Below are 22166 nucleotides of genomic sequence, written 5' to 3'. Positions count from 1 at the left end.
TCTGCTCCTGACAGCACCAATTTACTTCAAAGAAGATAATGGGCATCAAAGAAACTCTGTATAGAGCTTTCTTTCTTTCTGGCAAAAGCTAGCCATTTGGGCATAGAAACTGCCCTTGCCTCAATTGTTGATGGTATACTGTCCAAACTGGAACACCAGGATGCAAAACAAAGTGACTGCCAAACTTTGCCAAGACAAGGTAGGATAGTCCTTCAAAAATTTTCTGTTTCTCAAAAATGTCTGTCAGATGTTCTAGGCCTGTAGATCAGTGTTAGAAGCCCCCAATATTATGGAAGGACTTTGGGTGACTGTCCAGGCAGCCAGATGTCCCTGTCATGAGATAACATTTCACCCTTCTGGAGTCTTTGAGGGAATTACAGACTAAATAATTAGAATTAAAGTTTCCTTTGTTATAATAAAATACATTAGGTATAAAACTTGTTACTCACAAAGGCAAGATAAATATAGAATATTTTCTCTAAATTTGCAAATAAAAGTAGACTAGATATTGTAACTGTGATTCTTACTTGATAACTGTTTTTGTTATATATAATTTTACTATGTTAAAGTTAGAACCTTCCCTTTTAATTAGACAAAAAGGGAAAATGCTGTGGAATAATCCTTCTGTACATTGTGAAAATGTACTGTTCTCATTGTTAATAAAGAGCTGATTGGCAGATACCTAGGCAGGATTTTTGGGTCAGAGAGAATGCTGGAAGGAAGAAGGGGAGAGTCTGAGGAGTTGCCAGGAGACTTGGGGGAAGGAGATGGGCATGCTGTGCTGAAAGAAGTTACTACCACATAGCAGCAGGTAGATTAAAAATATGGGTTAATTTAAGTTGAAAGAGCTAGTTAGTAACAAGCCTAACCTAGCTGCCAAGCATTTACAATAAGTTCCATTTGGTTATTTGGGAGCAGCTGCCTGGACGCAGAAAAACACTGCCTATGCTCACCATTTGGAGATCCTGGTATCCAAACTGCATAGACAAAGAGAAAACCCACAGCAAACAATTCCAGTGGTGTGTGGTGACCACACTGGCACGCTGGGCAGACTAGAGCTCAGCACCGTCTTGTCAGAAGTAAATTTGAGGTCACAGAGAAAGATCACCACTCCAACCGAAGTGGCTGCCTTTTCTGCATTGACTGGGTTTGACCTCACATTCAGTCGGGTGGTCTAAAAAGAACTGGCACCTAGGGCAGGAAGCAGGCAGGAGTGGGAAAGATTTGTTGCTCGGAGAAGAAAAGGAGCACTGCTCATGGCCAATGAATTCCTGGGGGAGGAGGACGAAAACATTTGCAAATTTTATAAGGTGGGGGAGATACAACATCTTAATTACTTGTCCTAAACACAAGTTTTACAGTATGTAACAGAAACTATTTGTATTTGGTATTTCCTACAATCTGAAGAGGCACCAGATGCCATTTGGGCTGAAGCCCAGGCTGCCCATTCAGCACCATGTCCTCAAAGGCCTGGTCTACTGTTTCTCTTGGGCCCCAGGCTTCAAAGTCTGACACCCGCCTCTCCCTGCCCCCCCTCAAAGCTCTCCCTCAGACTTCTGATTGGGCTGACAGTCTGGTCTAGTCTCCCTGAGGATAAGCCCCTAGCTTCCCCCAAAGTGCAGGCAGGGCAGAGGCAGCTCCTGTGACCACTTGCAGTAACCACCACTCCCTTGGGTTCTCTCCTCCCCACCCCACGGGCAGTCAACAGCACTGACCTCAGTACCCAGCACACAACACCAGCTGGCTAACCTCAAGGCAATAATAAAGGCCAGCTGGAGCCTTGAAACATTAAAACGTAGAAGCCTATGGAGTAACTAAAGGAAAAAGGTCACTATTCAACCAACATGGGCATGGTTTCCATTAGCTGAGAACCAGCTCCCAGCCTTAAATAAGAGGAGATCTGTACCACATTACTATTTTTAGTATTTATGAAAAATCTTCTTAGCTGTCCCCAATTTGCTCCAGAGCGGCTGCCAGACATCAGCCTTCCCTGGAATCAGTGGACACATGTTCACAACCTCTGTTCAGGACTCATACATATGTTTTCATTTAGGCTAGTGCCCGGTGTCTGTTTGTTCCTTTGCTGTCTTCCATATGAGAATGTCTTCCCTCATGCCATGCTCAACACTGGTAGTGGGGGGAGGGGCTCCCCGGCTCCACCAGAACCCAGAGTTCAAAATGTGTTCTCTAGTGGGGTCTCATGGAATGGTTTTCTGAGAAATTCAAACTCTGGCTGTTCCCCACCTGCAAGAGCCACCCAGAATCTGCAATGGCTGCTTGCATATCCAGATGAATCTACAATGAAGTAATTGGTTGGTCCCATAACCAAGTAATTCACAACGTACACCTAATGGAAGTTTGTTTGTTTAACTTAATTGACAAATACCTACTAGATGCCTACTCTCTATCTGGGTTGTTCTCAACATGCAAGTTTCTGCTCTTGGTCCATTTGAACAGGGCAGAAATATGATCCAAAAAGAAAAGAAAATAGAACAAATTATATTCCACATAGGTTATGGTCAAGAGGCACAACACAGCCAGATAGAAGCACTCACGCAGGAGAAGACAATTTAACACACTACCAATGAGCAAAACGGATCTGGAGACCGGAGTAGAGGAAGAGTGGGATCAGAGGGGAGAGTGGTCACAATGGAGGGGACAGACAGGGGGGTGGCTAATGCGGTCAGGGTCCGGCAGGCACCTCAAGAAGCAGAAAGGGCCACAGGCCGGAGATCATATTCTAATGACTATAAGGGACACAGCAGGCAACACAAGACAAGCCATGAGAACACTGCCTAGGGCCACCTGGACTCTTAAGAGTGAAAGAAATGGTCTTCCCCTGGGAAGGGCACCCAAATTGGTCATCCAATAATACCAAATAGTCAACCTTGAAAACATATCCATGTAAATAACATTATATAGATTAAGCAGTTTGTATTTATGTATTTAGGAATGTGTGTGTACAAACATGTATACATATACACACACATGTATGTAACAATTTTAAAAAGAGACACCACAAACCTGAAAAAGCATGAGGGTAGGGGACACAAGGGAAGGGTTGAAGGGAGAGAAACAATATAAATTACAATTTAAAACACTGTAACCTCAGGTGTTTCGGGCATGAGTGGGTGGGTGAGAGCTGGCAGACACTCACCTGCCTCTAGGCTCACAGCAGTAAGGTACCTATTACTCTCCCCTGCTGAGGTAAAGTCTCAAGTGAGGGCTCTGAAGCCCCAGGAGAATTAGGGCTAGGAACAGGACTCAAGCCCCTGGCTCACCGCCAGCAAGCTTTGCTATGCTCTTCTATAGCAGCTGTCACCAAGGTAGGCCTCAAGAAGGTGACCATGGGACAAAGAAGATTTAGAATCCTGGGAGAGAAGCAGTGAGAGACAGCAGTGTTCACCTGGGGATGAGAGTTGAGAACTCACCTCTTCCGCCATGGTTTGGGTGTGGCATCTCCTCTAACACTCATGCTGGAGTTTAACCTCCATTGTGATGCATTAGGAGTATGCAAATAATCCAGTGTGGTACTTATAGGTAGGGCCTTTGCAGGGTGATTAAGACTGGGTAAGGTCATAGGGAGGGAGCCCTGTGACAGAAATAGCACCCATGTGCTACTTAAGAATGCTATCAATAAGGCCATCCCTGGCCCCTGAATCTTGGACCAGAACAAACCTATTTTCTTTACAACTTACCAGTCTGTAGTGTTGTGCTATTAGCAACAGAAAACAGACTCAGACCCCCTGTCGGAAGCTCTTTTCAAAAGGCAAAGTATGTGGTTTCAGAGCACATGGTGACTCGAGCCTCATACCCCTTGATGCTGTTTTTGGAGGCAAGATTCACCGGCAGTCACAAACTGGCCGACAATGACGAGGCACTGCCAACTGGGAGGCATGGAGCTACCCGCAGTCTCAGGCGCCAACTGGGAGGCATGGAGCTACCCGCAGTCTCAGGCACCAACTGGGAGGCATGGAGCTACCCGCAGTCTCAGGCGCCACTGCAAGTCCTGGCATCATCTTACAATAAGGAGACCACAGTCCACAGGAAACAAGCTAACCCGAAGACACCTACCTTGTTCCAGGTACTGCTCTAAGCCTGTTACACATACCCTCACTTATAACAAGTCCGTAAGCTATGAACTACTGTTGTCTCTGCTTTACAAATGAAAAAGTGAGGCACAACAAACTTCATCAACTTGGCTACAGTTACCAGCTGTCAAGAGCTAGGCTGCTATGAAGCCAGGGCCCAAGGTCTTCACCATTATCCCATGTGTCTCTTGGTGACTCCCCAAGGTCATGAAGCTAGTGAAATGCAAGGCTATGATTTGCATCTAGCTCTGTAGGATTCTGAGCCTGTACTACATTCTGTGACACAGGAGCTCCCCTTCCAGCCCCTAGACCTGCCTAGGTCAGTCCTCTTCACAGACACGGGACCTAGAAAACAAGGGGACCCAGACACATTCATGGGCAGCAGTCTGCCAAAACTCCCAGAGACAGTAGAGTGGCTGGACCCTGGCTTACAAACAGCAGACCCTTAGCAAAAGCAAATGACACTGACTGCCTCAGGAGGAGTGCCTTCCAGGGTTCGTGGTAGACCAGGGAAGGTTCCTGGGGCCTCTGACCACATGGAGGCTCTGACTGTCTGGTATCTGCCTGCTCTGACCAGGGAGAACCTTGCTATACCACAAATCACACATCCCAGCTCAGGCTGCAGGAGCTGCTCTCACTGGCATGTCACTATGCCAAGCTGACAGCTCCCCAGAGCCATGTCACATGGGACAGAGACACCAGCAAGCCCAAAGGAGCTGTTCTTCGCTCCCTGCTGCTCCAGTTAGGCACAGATTTTTATTTGTTATTGCATAAAATGCTTTCAGTGGTGACAAAGCCAACACCATGGGCAGAAAGAGAGAGAAGCCCTGAGGATGGGCGAGGAGCAGAGAGTGGCCGCAGGTCCATGGAGGGACAGCAAGTGTAAGTAGCTAGCTGGCCACACGTGACCCCTTGAGCAAGCAAAAGGAAAACAGGGCTGAGAAACCTCCACGCCAGCACGCCACACCCGGCCTGGCCTTCTGCTTTTCCTGGGGCACGCTCTGTAGACATCGTTTTCACAGCACTGCTTCCAGGGGACAGCTAGTGCACGGAACAGGGGGCTGCTTTCCCCACCCTTATCCCAGCCAGGCCATTCTGCAGAGTTACAGCCTAGGAGACGGGTGAAGGTCAAGATCTAGAAGCTTCACAGGACTGTGCAGGTAGATGAGGTAGAATACATTTCCAATAAATTTTTATTGGAATAAAAGCACAGGAGAGACCTTGCTCACCCAAGACTCAGCAGGTTTCTTCCTCTGTCAGTTGGGACAGCAGCTGACTGGAGAGTCTATACAGCTAGCTGCCTGAGCTCCACAAAAGGTCAGACACCCTGGGCAGAGAAAGCAACCCAGAGCCTGCTCATGCAAGCCACACTGGGGACACTGGGGGCTGACACTCCTGGCTTTGTAAGGATCACCTTTGGCTTGGTAATTCCACACCTGGGGAGATGTCATGGGGAAACAATCCTAAGGAGAGAAGATAATCTTTCTGTACATGGACCTGCCATCGTCTAATTTATAATATTAAAAAGGCAAAAGGAAGCATTCAGCCAGCCCAGGACAGGGAAATCAACAATAAAGTGAACCAAGCTCCATCTAGTTAACAGAACCACCGGGGGAACCTTCAAAGACTGCACTTATACATGAATGGGGAGGTGGAACATTAACAGCTCTGCTGACACCATCTCTTGCTTGTTCTCTGAGTTGAAATGAAAGCTCAGTATGTATCTCGACACCTCAGGAAGATTCAGAGCACCTGAATAAAGTCTAACTCCCATCTTGCCCAAACCTTCAAAATGCTACGTGTCAGGGAAATACTAGAAAATAGTAGGAATTAGCAATGCTGGTAAAAAGAAAACTTTTTCTGTTTTCTTATTGTTCCCAGGTAGTTTATAAATGAATCTTACTTTTAGATTGAAAAAGAAGTTAAGGGTATAACTCAAGTGGCAGAGCATGTGTAGTTCACATGAGGACCTCATTAGGGCCCTAGCACAAGGGGAAAAAAGCCAATTTATTTTTAAAGTTCCTTAGGTATGTGAGGTGACCTTTACGCTACAAACAAAAAGGTAGGCAGACAGTTCACAGAGATTTAACTGACATCTCTGGAACTCTGGTCACTAAGTCCAAACACACGACTTTGGAAGCACAGACTAAATCCTGCCTCCCAGGCCCCGCACACCCCATTTTCACTTTCCCAAAGAAATGAAAAAGAACACCCAAAAACAAACTAAATAACCAAAGTAGCAAGAACACAGCAGTTACTCAGGAATGAAGCCACCAACCAAAGCACAACAGTAATGTCTACAATGAACACAGAAACACAAAGAACAGCAGTAAAGAACCAACCCAGGACAGCATTCCTGATGTCTGAAAACAAAATGTCCCTTCAAAATTTGCAGGGATTCCAAACAGCCTTGTCAGGGGGACCAGACTGTGGCAACACGGCCAGGACTGTTGCAGCAGCCGACTTCCTGGCAGAATGCAGCCCAGACACCGCAAGGAGGACAGCACTGCTCCCCCACTTTCTCACCACAGAGACTCAGTATCGCCTAGTGACTCTTCTTGGGCATATGCAAGCACATTAATATCTGGCTAAAGAACCCAGAAAACCCTGGGTATTTGGGCTAAAAGAGCTCCTTCCACTTCCCGTAGGTGCCTGAGGGTCCTGACCTGCCATGGAGAACCCAGATGGCCCATGCCCCACACCAGGCACCACCACAGCTTTCTTCAGTAGGCATGGCCCCCTCCGCAGAGCTGGGGGGGGCAGGTGCTTAGGAGCCTTCTCTCTACCTGTCTCCACTTGTAAAGCTAGGGGAGAGGATACTAGCAGCATCTAGATCCCCAGGCCCTCTGGGATTCACTGCCTGCTTCTCACATGGCTAGAGAGTTGGGGTAATAGGCACCTTTCCTTCCCTGGCAAAGCAAAGGAGCTGAATTTTGCCATATACTTGGTACCCCAAAACACACAGTGTCCTACTGTCCAGGGACCTGCTGGTGGATAGAGGGAGGGAACTCAGCAAAGACAACGTGCTTCCTCCCGACCTGAAGTCCTCTGGTGTCACAGCTAGTCAGATGCAGGACGAGACGGGCCGGCACTCCTGGACCAACACTGCCTGTTGCAGACTTGTTTAGTCACGAAACCCTGTGATCAGACAGAGTCTTACTCCAAGGCCTAATGCACGGCAGATGGTGGAGGTAACAGTCAACAGCTTCTCGGAGTGGAGTAGGGCACAGTCAAGAGAGGTGGGATGGAGACAGAACAACTCCTAACTCTCCAGGACTACTCCACGGTGGAGCATCCCTACAGGCCCGGCATCCGCAGAGGGCAGGCTAAAACAGCTCACTAACTGGTTCGGCCTCTTCAAAGTGCCTGAGCCAAAGCCATGTATGGCAGAGCAGAGGTCAGCACCAACCTAGGACTCAACAGGAACAGGCACTACACCTGTCCCAGGATTCCCAGGGAGCTCTTTTGTGGGTCACCTGGAAGGACAGAAAGCTATCTGAGAGGTAGGACTCTAAATCAGATAGATGTGACTTCAAATTCTAGCTCTGCCACTTGAATGACTGCGTAAGCTACAGACGGATGACAATGTCTTGGTTTATGTGTCATTCCCAAGACTAGGAGATCTAGCAAGTGGACAAAGCTGCACCTGGCTCCTAGGAGGCCCTGAGCCCCCACCTTCCTCACAAACAGAGTACCAGCCATACTGAGCCCAGAAGTGGACAGAGTCTGACACTCCAGCAGGGCCATTGCTCCTGGCGGTCCAGGTTACCTTTGGGCATGATCTGGTGCATGGCAACTGAGAGGAAGAAGATAGAGTCGCTGTAGTAGGTCCCCGAGCCAGCACTGAAGTGCTTCTGCATGGCCTCCACGATGGGGAAGAGCTTGTCTGTCAGCACAGCAACATCGTGGAAGATGACCTGCAGTGGGGAGCAGAAAAACCCCGAGTTAGCCAATCATCTGAGCAGTAGACATCAGACACAAACCTGAGCCCAGGAGGCAGAAAAACCCCGAGTTAGCCAATCATCTGAGCAGTAGACATCAGACACAAACCTGAGCAAAACCCCGAGTTAGCCAATCATCTGAGCAGTAGACATCAGACACAAACCTGAGCAAAACCCCGAGTTAGCCAATCATCTGAGCAGTAGACATCAGACACAAACCTGAGCCCAGGAGGCAGAAACAGGGTAGAGCCACGATCTGAGGAGCTTTGGGAGGGGCAACTGAGGGCAAAGAAAGTGGGGGAAGGCAATAAGGAGGGGAGTCCAGATAGCACAGGGGCTAGCTAGGCCGACAGGAACACTGCGGGGACAGGACAGTGGACAAGTTGGAGAAGGACAGGAGTGGGTCCAGCTCCCAGGATACTTTCTAGTTTCAAACTTCAAGACAAGAAACCTGGCTCCCAGCCGGGCTGTGGTGGCGCACGCCTTTAATTCCAGCACTTGGGAGGCAGAGGCAGGCAGATCTCTGTGAGTCTGAGGCCAGCCTGGTCTACAAAGTTCTAGGACAGCCTCCAATGCTACACAGAGAAACCTTGCCTCGAGAAAAATAAAAAAAGAAACCTGGCTCACTTTGTGTTGATAGTGGTCATGCAAGCAGGAGAAAGGTCAGATGTGGACACTGCCTGAGGCATTCTCAAACAGGTGAGCTCCGTGCCCATTTACTTTCTCCCCTGCCCAAGGCTCTGCCCAGGTTCCCACTCACCACACTCCCTACGCTTCCAGAGCCTTTGGTCATCACACCCAGTCCTGCATTGTTGGTTCCCCCTCCAGTGGGGTCTGCTCATGTTCTAGAATGCTAATATTTCTTATTTCTCTCTAAACTATATTCCTTTTAGTTCATGTTTACTTCTGTCTTCATTCTCTTTCAGTTTCTAAAACAATACTGAGCTTAGTTTAGCCAGAATGGCAGCTCACTCCTATGAGTTCTAACACCCAATAGGCTAAGGCAGCAGAATTACTTTAAGTTCAAGGTCAGCCTGTGCTACAGAATAGGACCCTGTCTCAAAACAGCGAGAAACCAGTTAGTTTACCACGTGTTGTTGCTCCCTGGTGTCAGATCTGCACAACTTTAAATCCTGCACCTGTCTGTAAAAGTTTTGTCCTATTTCTTGACATTTTGCTTCCAAGGTGCTATTTTCCTTCAACCATTTTCTGTCCATTCTTTTCTATGGCCTCTCTGTTAGGCCAGTTCTTGCTATTTCTCAACACTAGTCCCAAATTACATCTCTCCCACATCTCTGTAGCCTGTGGCCCTGCCCTGTGGCTTTCCTGCATGGTTAACCTCGTCCCCTCCAAGCATCCTCTGTCACACCTCACAGTCATTTTCCAAATGCACAGATTTGTATCTCTCTTCTTAGCTTCACATCCCCCAGCAAGGCCTGCAACGGTGGCTCCAAGCTTCCTCCTCTCCCCTCAAGTGAAAGTGAACTGTCACCCTCATCCCACCCCATCAGACGCATGTCCTCATAAGTCTCCACATGCTCCTCCCATGTATGGAATTCCCTCTCCGGGCCTTCCCTCCAGCTTTTCCTCCACTCCCATGAGGCTCCAGGCCCCTCCTGCACCCCATTTCACACGGAGCTTCACTGGCTATAGCTGTCTCCTGCCCTGTAACAGCTGGCTAGATTCACGCCAGGCCACCGACACAGGTCTGTAACCTGAAGGAACCACACTTTGGGCAAGAGCCTTGGTCTCTTTGTGGATGACACAGGAATGGCAACCCTTACCCTTGTGGTGGCCACTGGAGTTCCTGGGGACAAGCTCTGCCCCAACCCCGCTCAGGGACTGCTGAGCTGCTCTCAGCCCTCAGTCTCACAGCCTGTGCCTGCCTGTGTCCAGTCCCCTGAATCTCTTCCCACAGATCAGGCATCACTCATGGGACAGCTTTCCCAGCACACCCTCATCACACCTCCAGACCATCCCTGCAGGCTGGAGTCAGACAAGATGCTGAAAGTACAAAAGGACTCTCGGGAAGCAGGCATCTCCATTCATAGAGAGGAAATGGAACAGGTGTGTGTGTGGGGGGGTGTAATGTGTGTATATATATGTATACGTGTGTGTGTGGTGTGTGCAAGTATGTGTGTGGTGTGTGTATATATGTGTGTAGTGTGTATGCAGTGTGTGTGCATGTATGTGTATGTCGTGTGTGTGTGTAGTATGCGTGCACGTGTATATGTATGTGCGTGTGGTAAATGTGCATGTATGTGTGTATATGTGGTGTGTGTGTGTGTGTGCATGTATATGTATGTGGTGGGGGAATATACATGTGGGCAGGACCTGCCTCAGCCCCAGCCAAGACCAGAGAAGCAAAGTGCTGTCAGCAGCCCTCTTACTCCGCCACAAGCCTCCCATCCCCCAAGCTTCCCAGGACACAACTGCATCCATCGGCACTAAGAGATTTATGAAGACAAGCTGGACTCGGTACATTTGTTTCAAGAGCTTTACTACTTAGCATGCTCTAATGAATATTTCAGATTATAAATCTGCTTAAAGAAAAATTGATATATTTCATGGATATACTCCCACAGCAGGAAGCAAGCCACAGACACTGAGTGCAAATCAAAACGCCCAGTCTCCCAAGCAAGAAGCGGGTCTGAAGACTGTGATCTCCTCAGACTGCATCAAGCCTGGACACCATGAAGCAGTTCAGTCCAGTCCAGGTTCCAGGGCCTGGCTGGGGGCTGCAAAGCCCCACCTCAAGAGCTACAAGAAGAACTGCCACAGCGCCTAGCAAACCCGGGTGTCATGTACTGGTTACTGAAGGTGGTCAGCCAGTGAGAGGGTCAGACAGCGGCTTACGCCAATGCAAGCCTACGATTTACAGAGATGCAGACAGCAAACACCAGTCACCACATATAACTCTCGTCATTTACTTACATGTGCACATATTAAAACTGCAAATCCTGCTGATTATAAAACATCCACACGCAAACTGAAAGCTCCTTCCTTAGGGAAGTCCTTCACATGAATCACAGCAATGTCTGGGACACTGACCAAGTCACCACTTCTGGATGCAGGACGGAGGCCACGCTGAGCTCATGAAGAAGCTACTGACCCCCGCCCCATGACAACAAGGCAGCTGGCTTTCTAGTCAGTCTCTATCAGACATTTGTAGTCACTAATTTCCTCTCATCAGTGACACTTAAAGGGTCTGTTCATAACAATATTTCACGCCAATAATTAGTCAGTCATCCATCTATCAGGAATAATGACTCAATCTGTGTTAGTCCCTTTGCCTCCTTTTATCTTTAATGAATTATGTTAAGGGACAATAATCTAAATTCAGTAAAGACAAAGTATGCTTAGACAAGTGTCCTCAAAGAGTTTGTTGTTCAGAATGCAGTGTGTATAGAGAAAACACTGTGAGCCAACCATAAGGGGCTCTAGGAAGACAACTCAGGAAGGATGGTTTCCAGAGGGAGGGGTATCTGGCCCCATTCTACCACGTATATCCCATTCTTTTTACCTCCAACCTTGGACAGCACAACCAGCCACGGTTGATCCTGTGCCAGGCAGGAGCAGACACTCACAGGCACAGACGGCCAGAGGAGCCAGGCCACCACTCCTGGAAGCATTCCCTGAGGTCCTAAAGCATGCCCAAGCAAGCCCTTAGCTCAAAGTGAGGAAAACTCACTGATAAAATGACTGGAGCCAGACATGGCTAGAGCCAAGGAGGCAGGTAATGAGCTGGCTCTGGGCACAGGAAGACGTGGTTTCCAGGAAACCCTGAGGCTGCCAGAAAAGCGCAGTCCCTGCAGCTGCAGGCAGCAGGGTCAGTCAGCAGGAGGAGATCACCCACAACTCGGGGGAGAAGATGGGTAACACCACTACTACCTCTGGTGCAGTCATAGCATCCATCTCCCGCAGACATGACAGAAGCATCTCCACTGTGCAGAGGGTCCGTATTCAGCATGGGAAGGATGCTGCAGTAACATCTGGACTTTGCCATCAATAACACTGTCCACCAACAGGTGACAAGCAGACATCCCTGTCCTAGTTTGCTTCTTGTTGCTGAGAGGAACAGGTGATCAAAAGCCAGTTGGGGAGGAAAGAGTTTATTTCATCTTACAGATTACAGTCCACCATCAAGGGAAGCCAGGGCATCAAGGGAAGCCAGGGCAGGAACTCCGGACAGGAGCTTGAAGCATAGCCACAGCAGAAAGCTCCTTTCTAGATCGCTAGCCACAGAATGCTCAACTCACACAGCCCAGGCCCACATGCCCTTAGGCTGGCACCTTTCACAGTGGGTTAGGCCCTCCTATATCAACTAGCAACCACAAAGAGACTCCCAGACATGCCCACCAGTTAACTGGATGGAGGCAGTTCCTCAATTGGGATTCCTTCTTACTGGTATGCCTAGGTTTGTGTTAAGTTGATAAAAAACTAACCAACACATCTGGAATCTTCCAGAGACTCAAGAGACAGAGGTATCATTAGTAAATCACAGTCCTGGATTCAATGGCAAGATGCTCTAGGCACCCGGCTACCCTAGCAAAATACTGCAACACCCTAACATTTCTGCAGGATGGGACTCCTGGCAATGTCCACAGCCTCAAGGCGCACAGTGGTGCCTGATAAGTACAGATGATAGCATTGAACTTTCAGTACAGTTAGAATGCTCTTTTCATGCAAGAATCAACAGACAGGAGATAATCTCTAGATATGAGACCTAAGACACTGCAGGCAGAAATCAGAGCTGGGCACTGGCCCTTCAGTGTCCTAGGCGGACAGAATGAAGTTACAGATCCCATCCTGTGTGCTCAGCCTACTCACTTAGCTTACCTTTGCCAGGCACAGCTGAGGGCTGGGCTGCTCACTGACTGTCAATCTAGTCAAATCAATGAGTCTGAGTTCAGTGAGAAACCTTGTCTAAAAGTAAGGCGAAGTCACTGAGGATGCCTGCATCAACCTGGGGCCTACACACACACACACATATATGCACATGCCCATATGTCTGTCTGTCTGTCTATACCCACCGTGTGTGTGAGTATGTGTGTATGAGAGAGAGAGAGAGAGAGAGAGAGAGAGAGAGAGAGAGAGAGAGAGAGAGAGAGAGAGAGAGAGAGAGAGAGAGAACAACCCACCCCAGGTACATTAAACTATCCTAAAGAGGTCTTAATGGATTAGGAAAATTCACTAAAAGCTATATGTACTCCATAATGGGAAATCTTTCTCCCAGTCACTCCCTGCTGAGACTCCCCTTTCCCAGGAGGCCACCTGAGATGACATGAAACAAACAGGTAGGTCTTTCCTGGTGACAGGCACTGAACACATCCCCAAAGAGGAGCTGCTTTCTGTCTGACTGTGGAGATGTGAACACCTACTCATCCCACATAAGGCACCAACAACAGACCAAAGCGAAGATCCCACCTAAACCTGGCTTGCTGAACCAACGAATTCCCTGTGCTCACTGACATGAGCACGGTGAGGAGCTACTTAAGGGAGCATGGGGAACCCTAAAGCAGTCATGTCTCCCAAAGCAGCACGAAGACGTCCCCAGAAGTGCATAAGGGAGTCCCCCTTTCAGTCAGTTAGTCTACACTACGTAGACTAACACTTTCCCAAACCAAGAGCAACTGGGGCAGAATCACCCACAGCTGGGAGGGGCTGCCAGAGAGTGGCTGAATCTCGGGCAGGAGCCCAGTAATCCTTCCCACCCCCTCCTTTTATAAGGGAATGTCAACAGGCCTGAACTTGAGGGTCACTTACAAGTAGTCACAGCTGTTTCTGGTGACAGTGGTAATGGCCGTTATGCTGGGGATGAGTGGGCAATGGCAGCATTCGACAACACTAGGAAGGGCAGGTCCTCCAATGTCTTCTCGGCCCAGAAACATTCCTCAGGACAAATGGCAGAATAAGCACAACAGAGTGACTTGCTCCGGGTGTTGTAGATGGGGAGAAGGCAGTCCCCAACACAGGCTGGTGCCCCCTCAATTCCTACCACCCAAAGCTAGCCAGTTCCACGAACACATGACTGATCTTCGAGAGATCAGTAATGAATTACAACAAGAGCTGGAGGAAAATGATTTTCTGAAGAAAAAATATATCTCATCGATCTACACCAGGAATGTGATGGCTTATTTCTATGCAGAAAAGAAAAATGCGGCAACAAACTCTTTCGATCCCACAGACATAGCAAGCACCTGCATACCTTAGGGTCTTTGCATTGGCTATCTCCATTCTATCTTTCCATTTATGTATCAAAGTGAGAGCGTGTGCCTACCGAATGTGAAGACTCCTCAGGGCAGCAGTTGGAGCTGGCAGGCTTGTTGGAGACAGGTGGTCCCTGATGGTGGTTTGGTCTGCAGTTACCCACCTTCCCCGAGACCCGTTACTTTGGGGCTGTATTTTTCCTTGCCCCTGCCAAAAATGAGTATGGGGGTAAAAGCTGCTGGGAATCTGAAAGGACTACCTGGGAGTGGCCGGTGGTGCAGAAGTGAGTGAAAATGGGAGGAGGGGACAGACAGGTGTGCTGTCCTCACGGGGCACGCAGTGAGGACTGGGGACAGGGCTCTCACTTTTGGTGTGAGTGAAGCAGGCCCTGGGAATGGCCTTGGAAATTAGAAGAGTGGGCTCTGACTCCTCCCAGCTGCCTGCACTTTCATCAGGCCAAGTCACATTCGTGTAGGAAATCTCGCAGAAGCAGTAAGTCTCACAAGGGGGGAGGCAGGGTCACAGTGGGCTTCGTTTCTTTTCTTCTAAAATCTATTCACTTTTACCTTTTCCATTTAAAACTAATAAAGCCAGGGCTTTGTTCTTTTATCCCAAGGGGCCTTTGTTTCCCAAGTTAAAGTTACTGTCGAGGGCAGCATAGAACCATGCATGACTGATGGTGTTTTGGGGACTCATTAGAGATTAAAAACAGAGATCAGTAATCTCAAACTCTCTCCATCTGTCACTCACATCTGTCACTCTCCAGTCTAGGAAGACATGGTTTAAGCAAGCACCTCTGACGGGATTTTAGAAATACCCTTTAATAATCAGGCAGTAACCCTGAAGCAGCGCACAGGTTGGATATAACTCCTGACCAATGGGCTAAGAGTCAAAAGAGGACCATGTTCCTCAAGGTTTAGAAGAAGTCCTGTGACCTAGAATTTCTGTTCTTTAGGTATGGTCAGGGGCAGGAGACCCCTGGACTAGAAGAGAGCTGCCATTTTCTTGGGTTTTCCTGGGAGCAGGTCCTGCATGCTGCTGCTGTGTTTTGGGGTGTCAAATTGTCTTTCCTCTCTGGACCCATGATTTCTGCCCTCTTCTTTGCTCGTTCTTCCCCCACAGTTTCAGCAAATGCTCAGCACTGCCCAGAACCCACTGTATGTGATGACAGGATGCTTTGCTGACAGGACCATGCCAGCAGTGAATAGCAGACCCACAGGGTTCCACCTGCATAGCACCTTACAGCCTGGCTGGGAGCTAGGGAGAGGTGGAGAATAAATAACCAAACATGTAAAAATGGCTATCTTATAAACTGTGCGCACTGACCCCAGAGAGTCAGAATCAGGATCTGGTATGAGGCTGGGGGAATTACTTATATGCCATCCCGCATGATTCTAGTACAGGGACACCAGTCACCTTGAGAAGGAAGATGGCAGCTGAGCCTCTCTGCTTGGTGCCACATACAGATAAATGCAGCTCTAGAAATCATCCTGCAGGAAGGCAACTGGAAAATGCTGGAGCATCCAAAGTCAATGGCCAAGGTGGCAAGGGTGTCCAGACCTGTTCTGTGAGGAGCTGGTACAGGCTCAGGGCCAGCACCCTGCCCAGAGTTGCAAGATCAGACCTGCCTCTGCCCAATACCACCGCTTAGTGGGGCTCCTCTACTGCCCAGGTAGTCCTCTCAAGGATTCCATACTCCTGACCTTCCTACCGCTCTAACCTCCTGCATCCTTTCCTAACCTGGCTGCATACTGGATAGTTCATTCATCTGCTTTTCGTAAGATATTCAAAAAGTGAAACCTAATCCTTGAGAGCCCCTACTTCTCTCGGGCAACAGTGTGGACAGCTTTTAGTAGCCCATTAAATCTTATCCACAGAATGTAGCTCCACCAGGGCAAGACACTTTCTTTGTCTATCCACCGCTTCCCTTCACTAAGAAACCCGGGCTCCTTGACAGTACCTGGCACACACAAAGCCCACAGTAAACAACTAAGTTTTGGAGTGCAGAAGAATGGGATGTCATTGCACACCGATCATGAAAAGCAGCATCCCCTTGTCTCAAGGGCTGGCTGCAGCCCCAAGCTTCCTTCCCTCTGTCATTAAAAACCCGATTCACCAATGCCACATCTCCCAGGATCCCGGGAAGCAGACCAGCTCTGTGGCTCAGGAAGGAGACAGCAGGTCGTGGGGAGCCCTAGATCACTGCTCTGTCAAGCCAGGTCCCCACCCTGGCCAGCTGCTCTCATTCCTAGCAGCCTGTGGCTAGATGTAATGGCAAGATCAAAGGGGACAACATGCATACAGCATGTCACACCGGCCATTGTTAAAAAGAGAGTCCATGGTTAGTCCAGGAAGGGAGCTGGCACGAAGTTACCCTTCAGATATGAGTTGCACCAGAAGATAGCTTTGTGACCAGGGAGGCCATCATCAAGCCTTGGGATGTGACCAGGGAAGCCATCATCAGGCCTTGAGGTGGGAGAGTATTAAAAAAAAAAAGGAACTTTATTAACAGAGATAGCAACCACGTGACAGTTGTGATGGACAGGATGGCTCAGGGAGACCAGAAGAGTCTTCAGAAATTCTCCAAACAAAGGAAAATATCTGACTTGTATATTATTCAGGGGTGGTAAGAAGTTGCACACCATGTTTTTAGTCTGGGACATCATATGTGACAAGGGTGAGCCAGAAACTGGGTGAGACCATACATTAACAAGCTATGAAGCCACAACACATACAGGTTCACAACTCTGTCCTAGACAGAAGCTGTGGGGGTGGGGGTGGGGCTTACTAGTTTCCTGTGATAAACACCATGACCCAAAGTAACTAGGGGAGGGGAGGGTTTATTTCATCTTACAGCTTACAGTCCATCATACGGAAAGTCAGGGCAAGAGTTTAGTAGGAACCGAAGCAGAGGCATGGAGGGATGCTGCTTACTGGCTTACTTCCATGGCTTGCCCAGCCTGCCTTCTTAAAAAACTCAGGGCCATCTGCCCAGGTGCCACAGTAGGCTGGGCCCTCCCACATTGATTGATTAAGTAATTAATTAATCCTACATTAATCATGAAAATGCCCCCACAGATTTCCCTACAGGTCAGTCTGATGGAGACAATTCCCCAGCTGACATCCCTCTTTCCAGGTGTGTCAAATTGACAGCATAGGGAGGGGCATGGCCTGATTTCTTCAGGGCCTGGAATGAGGCTGCTTAACTAGCACCTTAAAGGAGCAGACCCACGATCTAACACCACCAACCAACCCTCTGGGTTCAGACAGAAAACTGGGCCCAGTAAGGTGCACTAGGGTACAGGGTACAAGGCAAGTCACAGAAGGAGCCAAAGCTAGGCCCAGGGTCTTTTCCTGCAGCTTCAAGAAGTGAACAGATAAGACCCAAGTAAAAGGTTATTCCCACTAAGACTGGGCACCCACCCCTCTCATTACCCTCCTCCCAGAGACACTGAAAATTGGAGAAAATTACCCCAAGTCTCTACCCAAAGCCTGCCCCTACATTTGCCTCACCCATTTCCAGAGGTCTGCTCCTAACTCAAAGTTAGCAGAGAAGGAAGTCAGCCTGAGCACACAGGAGGAGGGGAGGGAGATGGGGGCTGCTGAATGAGGATGGGCTTAGCAGCCTCCTAGAAAGCTGCGAGAGCCTGGGCTGAGAAACAGCTAACATCTCTGGGGGACCTGGAGAGGCAGAGCACATCTGTGAGTGTTTGTGTACCTGGCGTTCAGTGAGGAAAGGTTTAGGGTGGCAAAGTGAGAGCCCCTGGTCATCTTCCAGAGGGAAATTCGTAAAATGAGACGTGACCATAATAAAACACTACATAGTAGCTAAAATGACCAATGAGACTACATTTGTCCACCACAGGAGTAAATGTCAACACCATGATGTTAAGGAGAAACAGAAGTATCAAAATGATATATAAGAACATTTTTATAATTGCTCAATAATGCAAAGCATAATGTCCTAGTTTACTTTCTATGGCAGTGATAAATACCATAACCAAAAGCAATCTGGGACCAAAGGGGTTTATTTCACTTAAACGTCCGTATCACAGCCTATCATCAAAGGATGCCAGGGCAGGAATCAGCAGGCAGAAACTGAAACAGAGACCATGGAGGAACACTGTTTACTTTCCCTGGCTGGCTCAGCTGCATTTCTTGTATATCCCAAACCACTTGCCCAGGAGTGGTATTACCACAATGGACTGGGCCCTTCCATGTCAATTTAATCAAGAAAATGCCCCCACCAACTTGCCTACAGGCCAATTGAATAGGCATTAACTCTACTTAAATTCCCTTTTCCCGAGAACAGGAGGACTGAGACAGGGGAGGAACAGAGGAGGGGAAGAAAGGAGATGCCTTGATAAAGGGAGCTACTACAGGTTTGGAGAAAGGTCTGGCACAGAGGAAATGGTAGGGGATCCATAGAATCTAGGCAGTGGTGGAGAGGCAGCCTTTGATGTCATTCCCTTATAATGAGATTAATGACAACCTTGGTTACCATTCCTAGAGCCTTGATCCAGTAGCTGATCAAAGCAGAAACAGGAACCCACAGCTAAGCACTGAACCATACTCCGGGAATCCAGTTGTGGAGAGATGAGCAAATGGATCAAGACAGAACTGGAGATACCCGCAGAAACAGTTGACCTGACACAGATCCTCCTCGTAAAGTGTGGGAACCAGCATTGGAGTGAATCAAGCCCTTTGAATGTGGGAGCCAGCTAGGAGGCCAAGGCAGTCTATGGAACCTCTAACAGTGGTTATTCCTAGAGCACAAATGGACTTTGAGAGCCCGTTCCCTATGGAGGGATACTATTGCAACCCAGATACGGAAAGGAGGGCCTGGTCCCTCCTCCAAATGATGTGACAGACTTTGATGATCCCCCATGAAGGGTCTCACTATGCCTGGGGAGTGGGTGGGAGTCGGTTGAGGGGTCGGTGGGAAGCATGGGAGGATGGGAGGGCAAGGGAATGGGAGGGTGGATATGTAAATAAGAGTGTTTCTAAAATAAAATATTTTAAAAAATCCCTTTTCCCAGATAATTCTAGCTTTTGTCAAGTTGACAAAAACAAAAACAAAAAACAGCAACAAAAGAACTGACCAGCACACATACTAAGTATATATCATGTATACATATATGTGAGATGAAAATGAAAGTAAAAATAAACAAATTCTACAAAGCACCCAACTTCTCATCAGAGACAGGGCACGCCAAAGCAGAGGGCAGGATTTAGCTAGAGCTGCATTTTACTTCCTCCTATGGCAGGATCCTCAGCATCTTCGGACATGTTTGAGAGCATTACCTCCCCACATCACAGCTGAGCTCTGCCTGGATGGGGCTTCCATCGTCAGTGACGGGTAAATGATCAAACCGTGAGCTGTGAGTGCCTATCGGTATTGGGCTTATGGGAGATGTCCTCATTTAAAGCCCAATACAACTTGGTATCTTGTCTCTAAAAGTCAGAAACTCTCAGCGTAGCTTATGAAATAAAGGTGACAACATACTATATGAACAATAAGTATGAAACAAGACAAGATCAGAAACGCCATGTCCTATACCATTACAGGTCCCATAAGTGAAACAAGCAGAGATTAAAATCCCCCGCCACACCAAAATTACACCAGCAAGTGAAAAGGGCACATGGGAAAATGAAGACGGTTTATGAGAACATGACTTTCGGCTTCATACCCTCTGCAGAGGCAGGTCAAGAAGGCTCTCCAGGGTCCACTGCCCATCTCTCTCCATGCACCTTCTCATGTATTCTCACAACCCTCTCTGGCCCTAGGGTCCGAGGCCAAGCCCTCAGAGCAGCACATTCTCATGGGCCACTGAAATGTTCTTTCATAGTTCCGGGCTATAATAAATCCCCCAGGAGTCTCATAATTAAGTCCAGATGTTGCATGTGTCACACAAGAGGACTAGAAGCCAACAGTCGTAGAAACCAAGGGGTTAAATAACAAGGTCAGGTTTCTTTCCCAACTCTCAAGGCAGAGCTTCCAAGTTCGACAAAAGAGACCATTTTGTTTAGCATTTGTTCTTAGAAGTCATCCAGCTCCGAGAGAGCCCTGAGAGTGAACAACCTCCACCATTGGCACTTCTGGTAAAAGCCGAGGTTCTCTGTGAGCCTGGAGGATGAGAAGAGACAGAACCAACCTACAAACAGCTTTAGGTCCTTGCCTCACCAAACTTAACTCACCATTTGCTGAGGCCCAAATGTCCTAGCCAGGTTGAGTTTCCTATTGTGACAGGTAGACTCTGGCCATGACACGCATGACAGCAGTGACCAGCCCCACCAGTGACTGGGGCAAGGCACTGCCATCTGTTAGGTACACCTGACAGCAAGGAGCATCACCTGAGATAACCAGTATCTACCCCCACGCACACTAGAGTCTTCTCCACTGCTCTGGAGCCATATGTCAGTTTCAAGCTTGTTCCTCTTTCACTGACAAACCTGGGGACCACAGAGTGTGGCGCTACTCAGATGGCCCCTGGGCTCAGGCACTGCATCATTCTTATTCAGCAGGGACACCAACTGACATAGTAAAGGATGTGGCATGGGGCTTCTACGCACATGACACCAGACTGAGCATCCATGCAGGCAACCCACACAGTCGGGCTTAGGCCTGGTACCCGCTACATGACCTCAGCTGATGAGGAAAAGCAAGTGGCAGTCCGGAGCGCAAGGCCGTGGGATGGCATGCCAGGGACAGGCAGCTACCCCAGAACAGGACACAGACCTGAGAGACCTCTCAGGAGACGGGACAGCCTGACCTATGGGCCCCACAAACACCTACTGAGTGCTGGAATAGACAGGTCGTCTCCATACATTCATTTCCTTGTTCAGTGTGTCCCCTGTGTAGCCAAGGAAATCATTCATAGAAGGAAAATAACTACTTATTGCTTCCTGGAGTGGTAAGGGACAGGCAGAAGCAGAACCCGGCCCATCTGTGCCAACACCAGAGTCCTGAGCAAATATGCACCACTCCTGCATGAGGACACACAGGAGGGAGAAAGAAACCAACGTGACTTCTACCCCCAGGTCCCCCATCTCTCCCAGCCACTAGTGTGGCAGACAGTCAGAGTAGGGGCAGCAGCAGCAGCAGCAGCGGAATAACCACCGGAGGAACAGACACCCAAGAGGGCGGGCGGTGAGACTGCTCCAGGCAGGTGTCTGTCGCCGTCATAAAATTCCCCAACAAAAAACAACTTGGGAGAGAAAGGGTTTATTTTAGCTTACAATTCCAGGTTATGGTCCATCACAGCAGGGAAATCAAAAGTGACAGGAGCTTCAGATCACATCACAACCACAGTGGAGAGCGGAGAGAATGAAGGCATTTCTGGGGCACTGCAAATATCAAACCCTGCAATTCCACATCCAGCCTCTGGGGCTTGTACGGCAACTGGTTACAAGGGCTTGGGCCCCTCCCCTCCAGCTCTGCCACCAGCACACAGTTTCCTGGGCTGAGACAGTGCCATGCCCTACCTGCAGCTCTCCTTAGCAGATGTCCCACCGTACTGGAATCTCTTTATCCTGGGGGCCCCACTACACCTAAGGCTTCGCCTTCCCAGCTTCACAAAATAGCCTCCGAGGGCTGCACGCAGGTTCTGCTGCGTGGTTCTTGACTGCTCTCCGTGACCCCCTCGATCCTGTGTCTTTCACTTACGACATTAGCTCTGTTACGGCTTGAGAGGCAGACTAGCCTCCTTGGCCACAGCTCTATCAGTTACTGTGTGGGACTCCTCTATCTACCAGCAGTGGGGGGAGGAGGGCTGTCTTCCAATGGTGCTGAGCTCTCAGGCAATCACATCAGACCTAGCTAAACACCATCCCACCTTGAAGTTTTCTCTGCCAAACAAATCAGTCCATTATCTGTAAACTTCCCTCAGATTCCCAGGATATGAGAAAAACAAGGCTAGGTTCC

The 22166-nt window shown here is 48.7% G+C and overlaps 1 protein-coding gene across 2 annotated transcripts in view; it reads right to left on the bottom strand.

The window, feature by feature from the left end:
- Xxylt1 (xyloside xylosyltransferase 1) overlaps nt 1-22166 on the bottom strand; it is a 135822-nt gene that overhangs the window by 94606 nt on the left and 19050 nt on the right. For both annotated transcript variants that reach the window (XM_040750978.1, XM_040750979.1), the window contains exon 2: nt 7861-8008. In XM_040750978.1, the coding sequence (XP_040606912.1) occupies nt 7861-8008 (148 nt within the window). The remainder of the gene's footprint in view (nt 1-7860; nt 8009-22166) is intronic.

This window comes from Mesocricetus auratus, unplaced genomic scaffold, assembly GCF_017639785.1.
Source record: "Mesocricetus auratus isolate SY011 unplaced genomic scaffold, BCM_Maur_2.0 Super-Scaffold_100008, whole genome shotgun sequence".
Taxonomy (NCBI): Eukaryota; Metazoa; Chordata; class Mammalia; order Rodentia; family Cricetidae; genus Mesocricetus; species Mesocricetus auratus.
The sequence above is the reverse complement of the archived record's forward strand: the minus strand, read 5'-3'. Positions and strand labels throughout refer to the sequence as shown.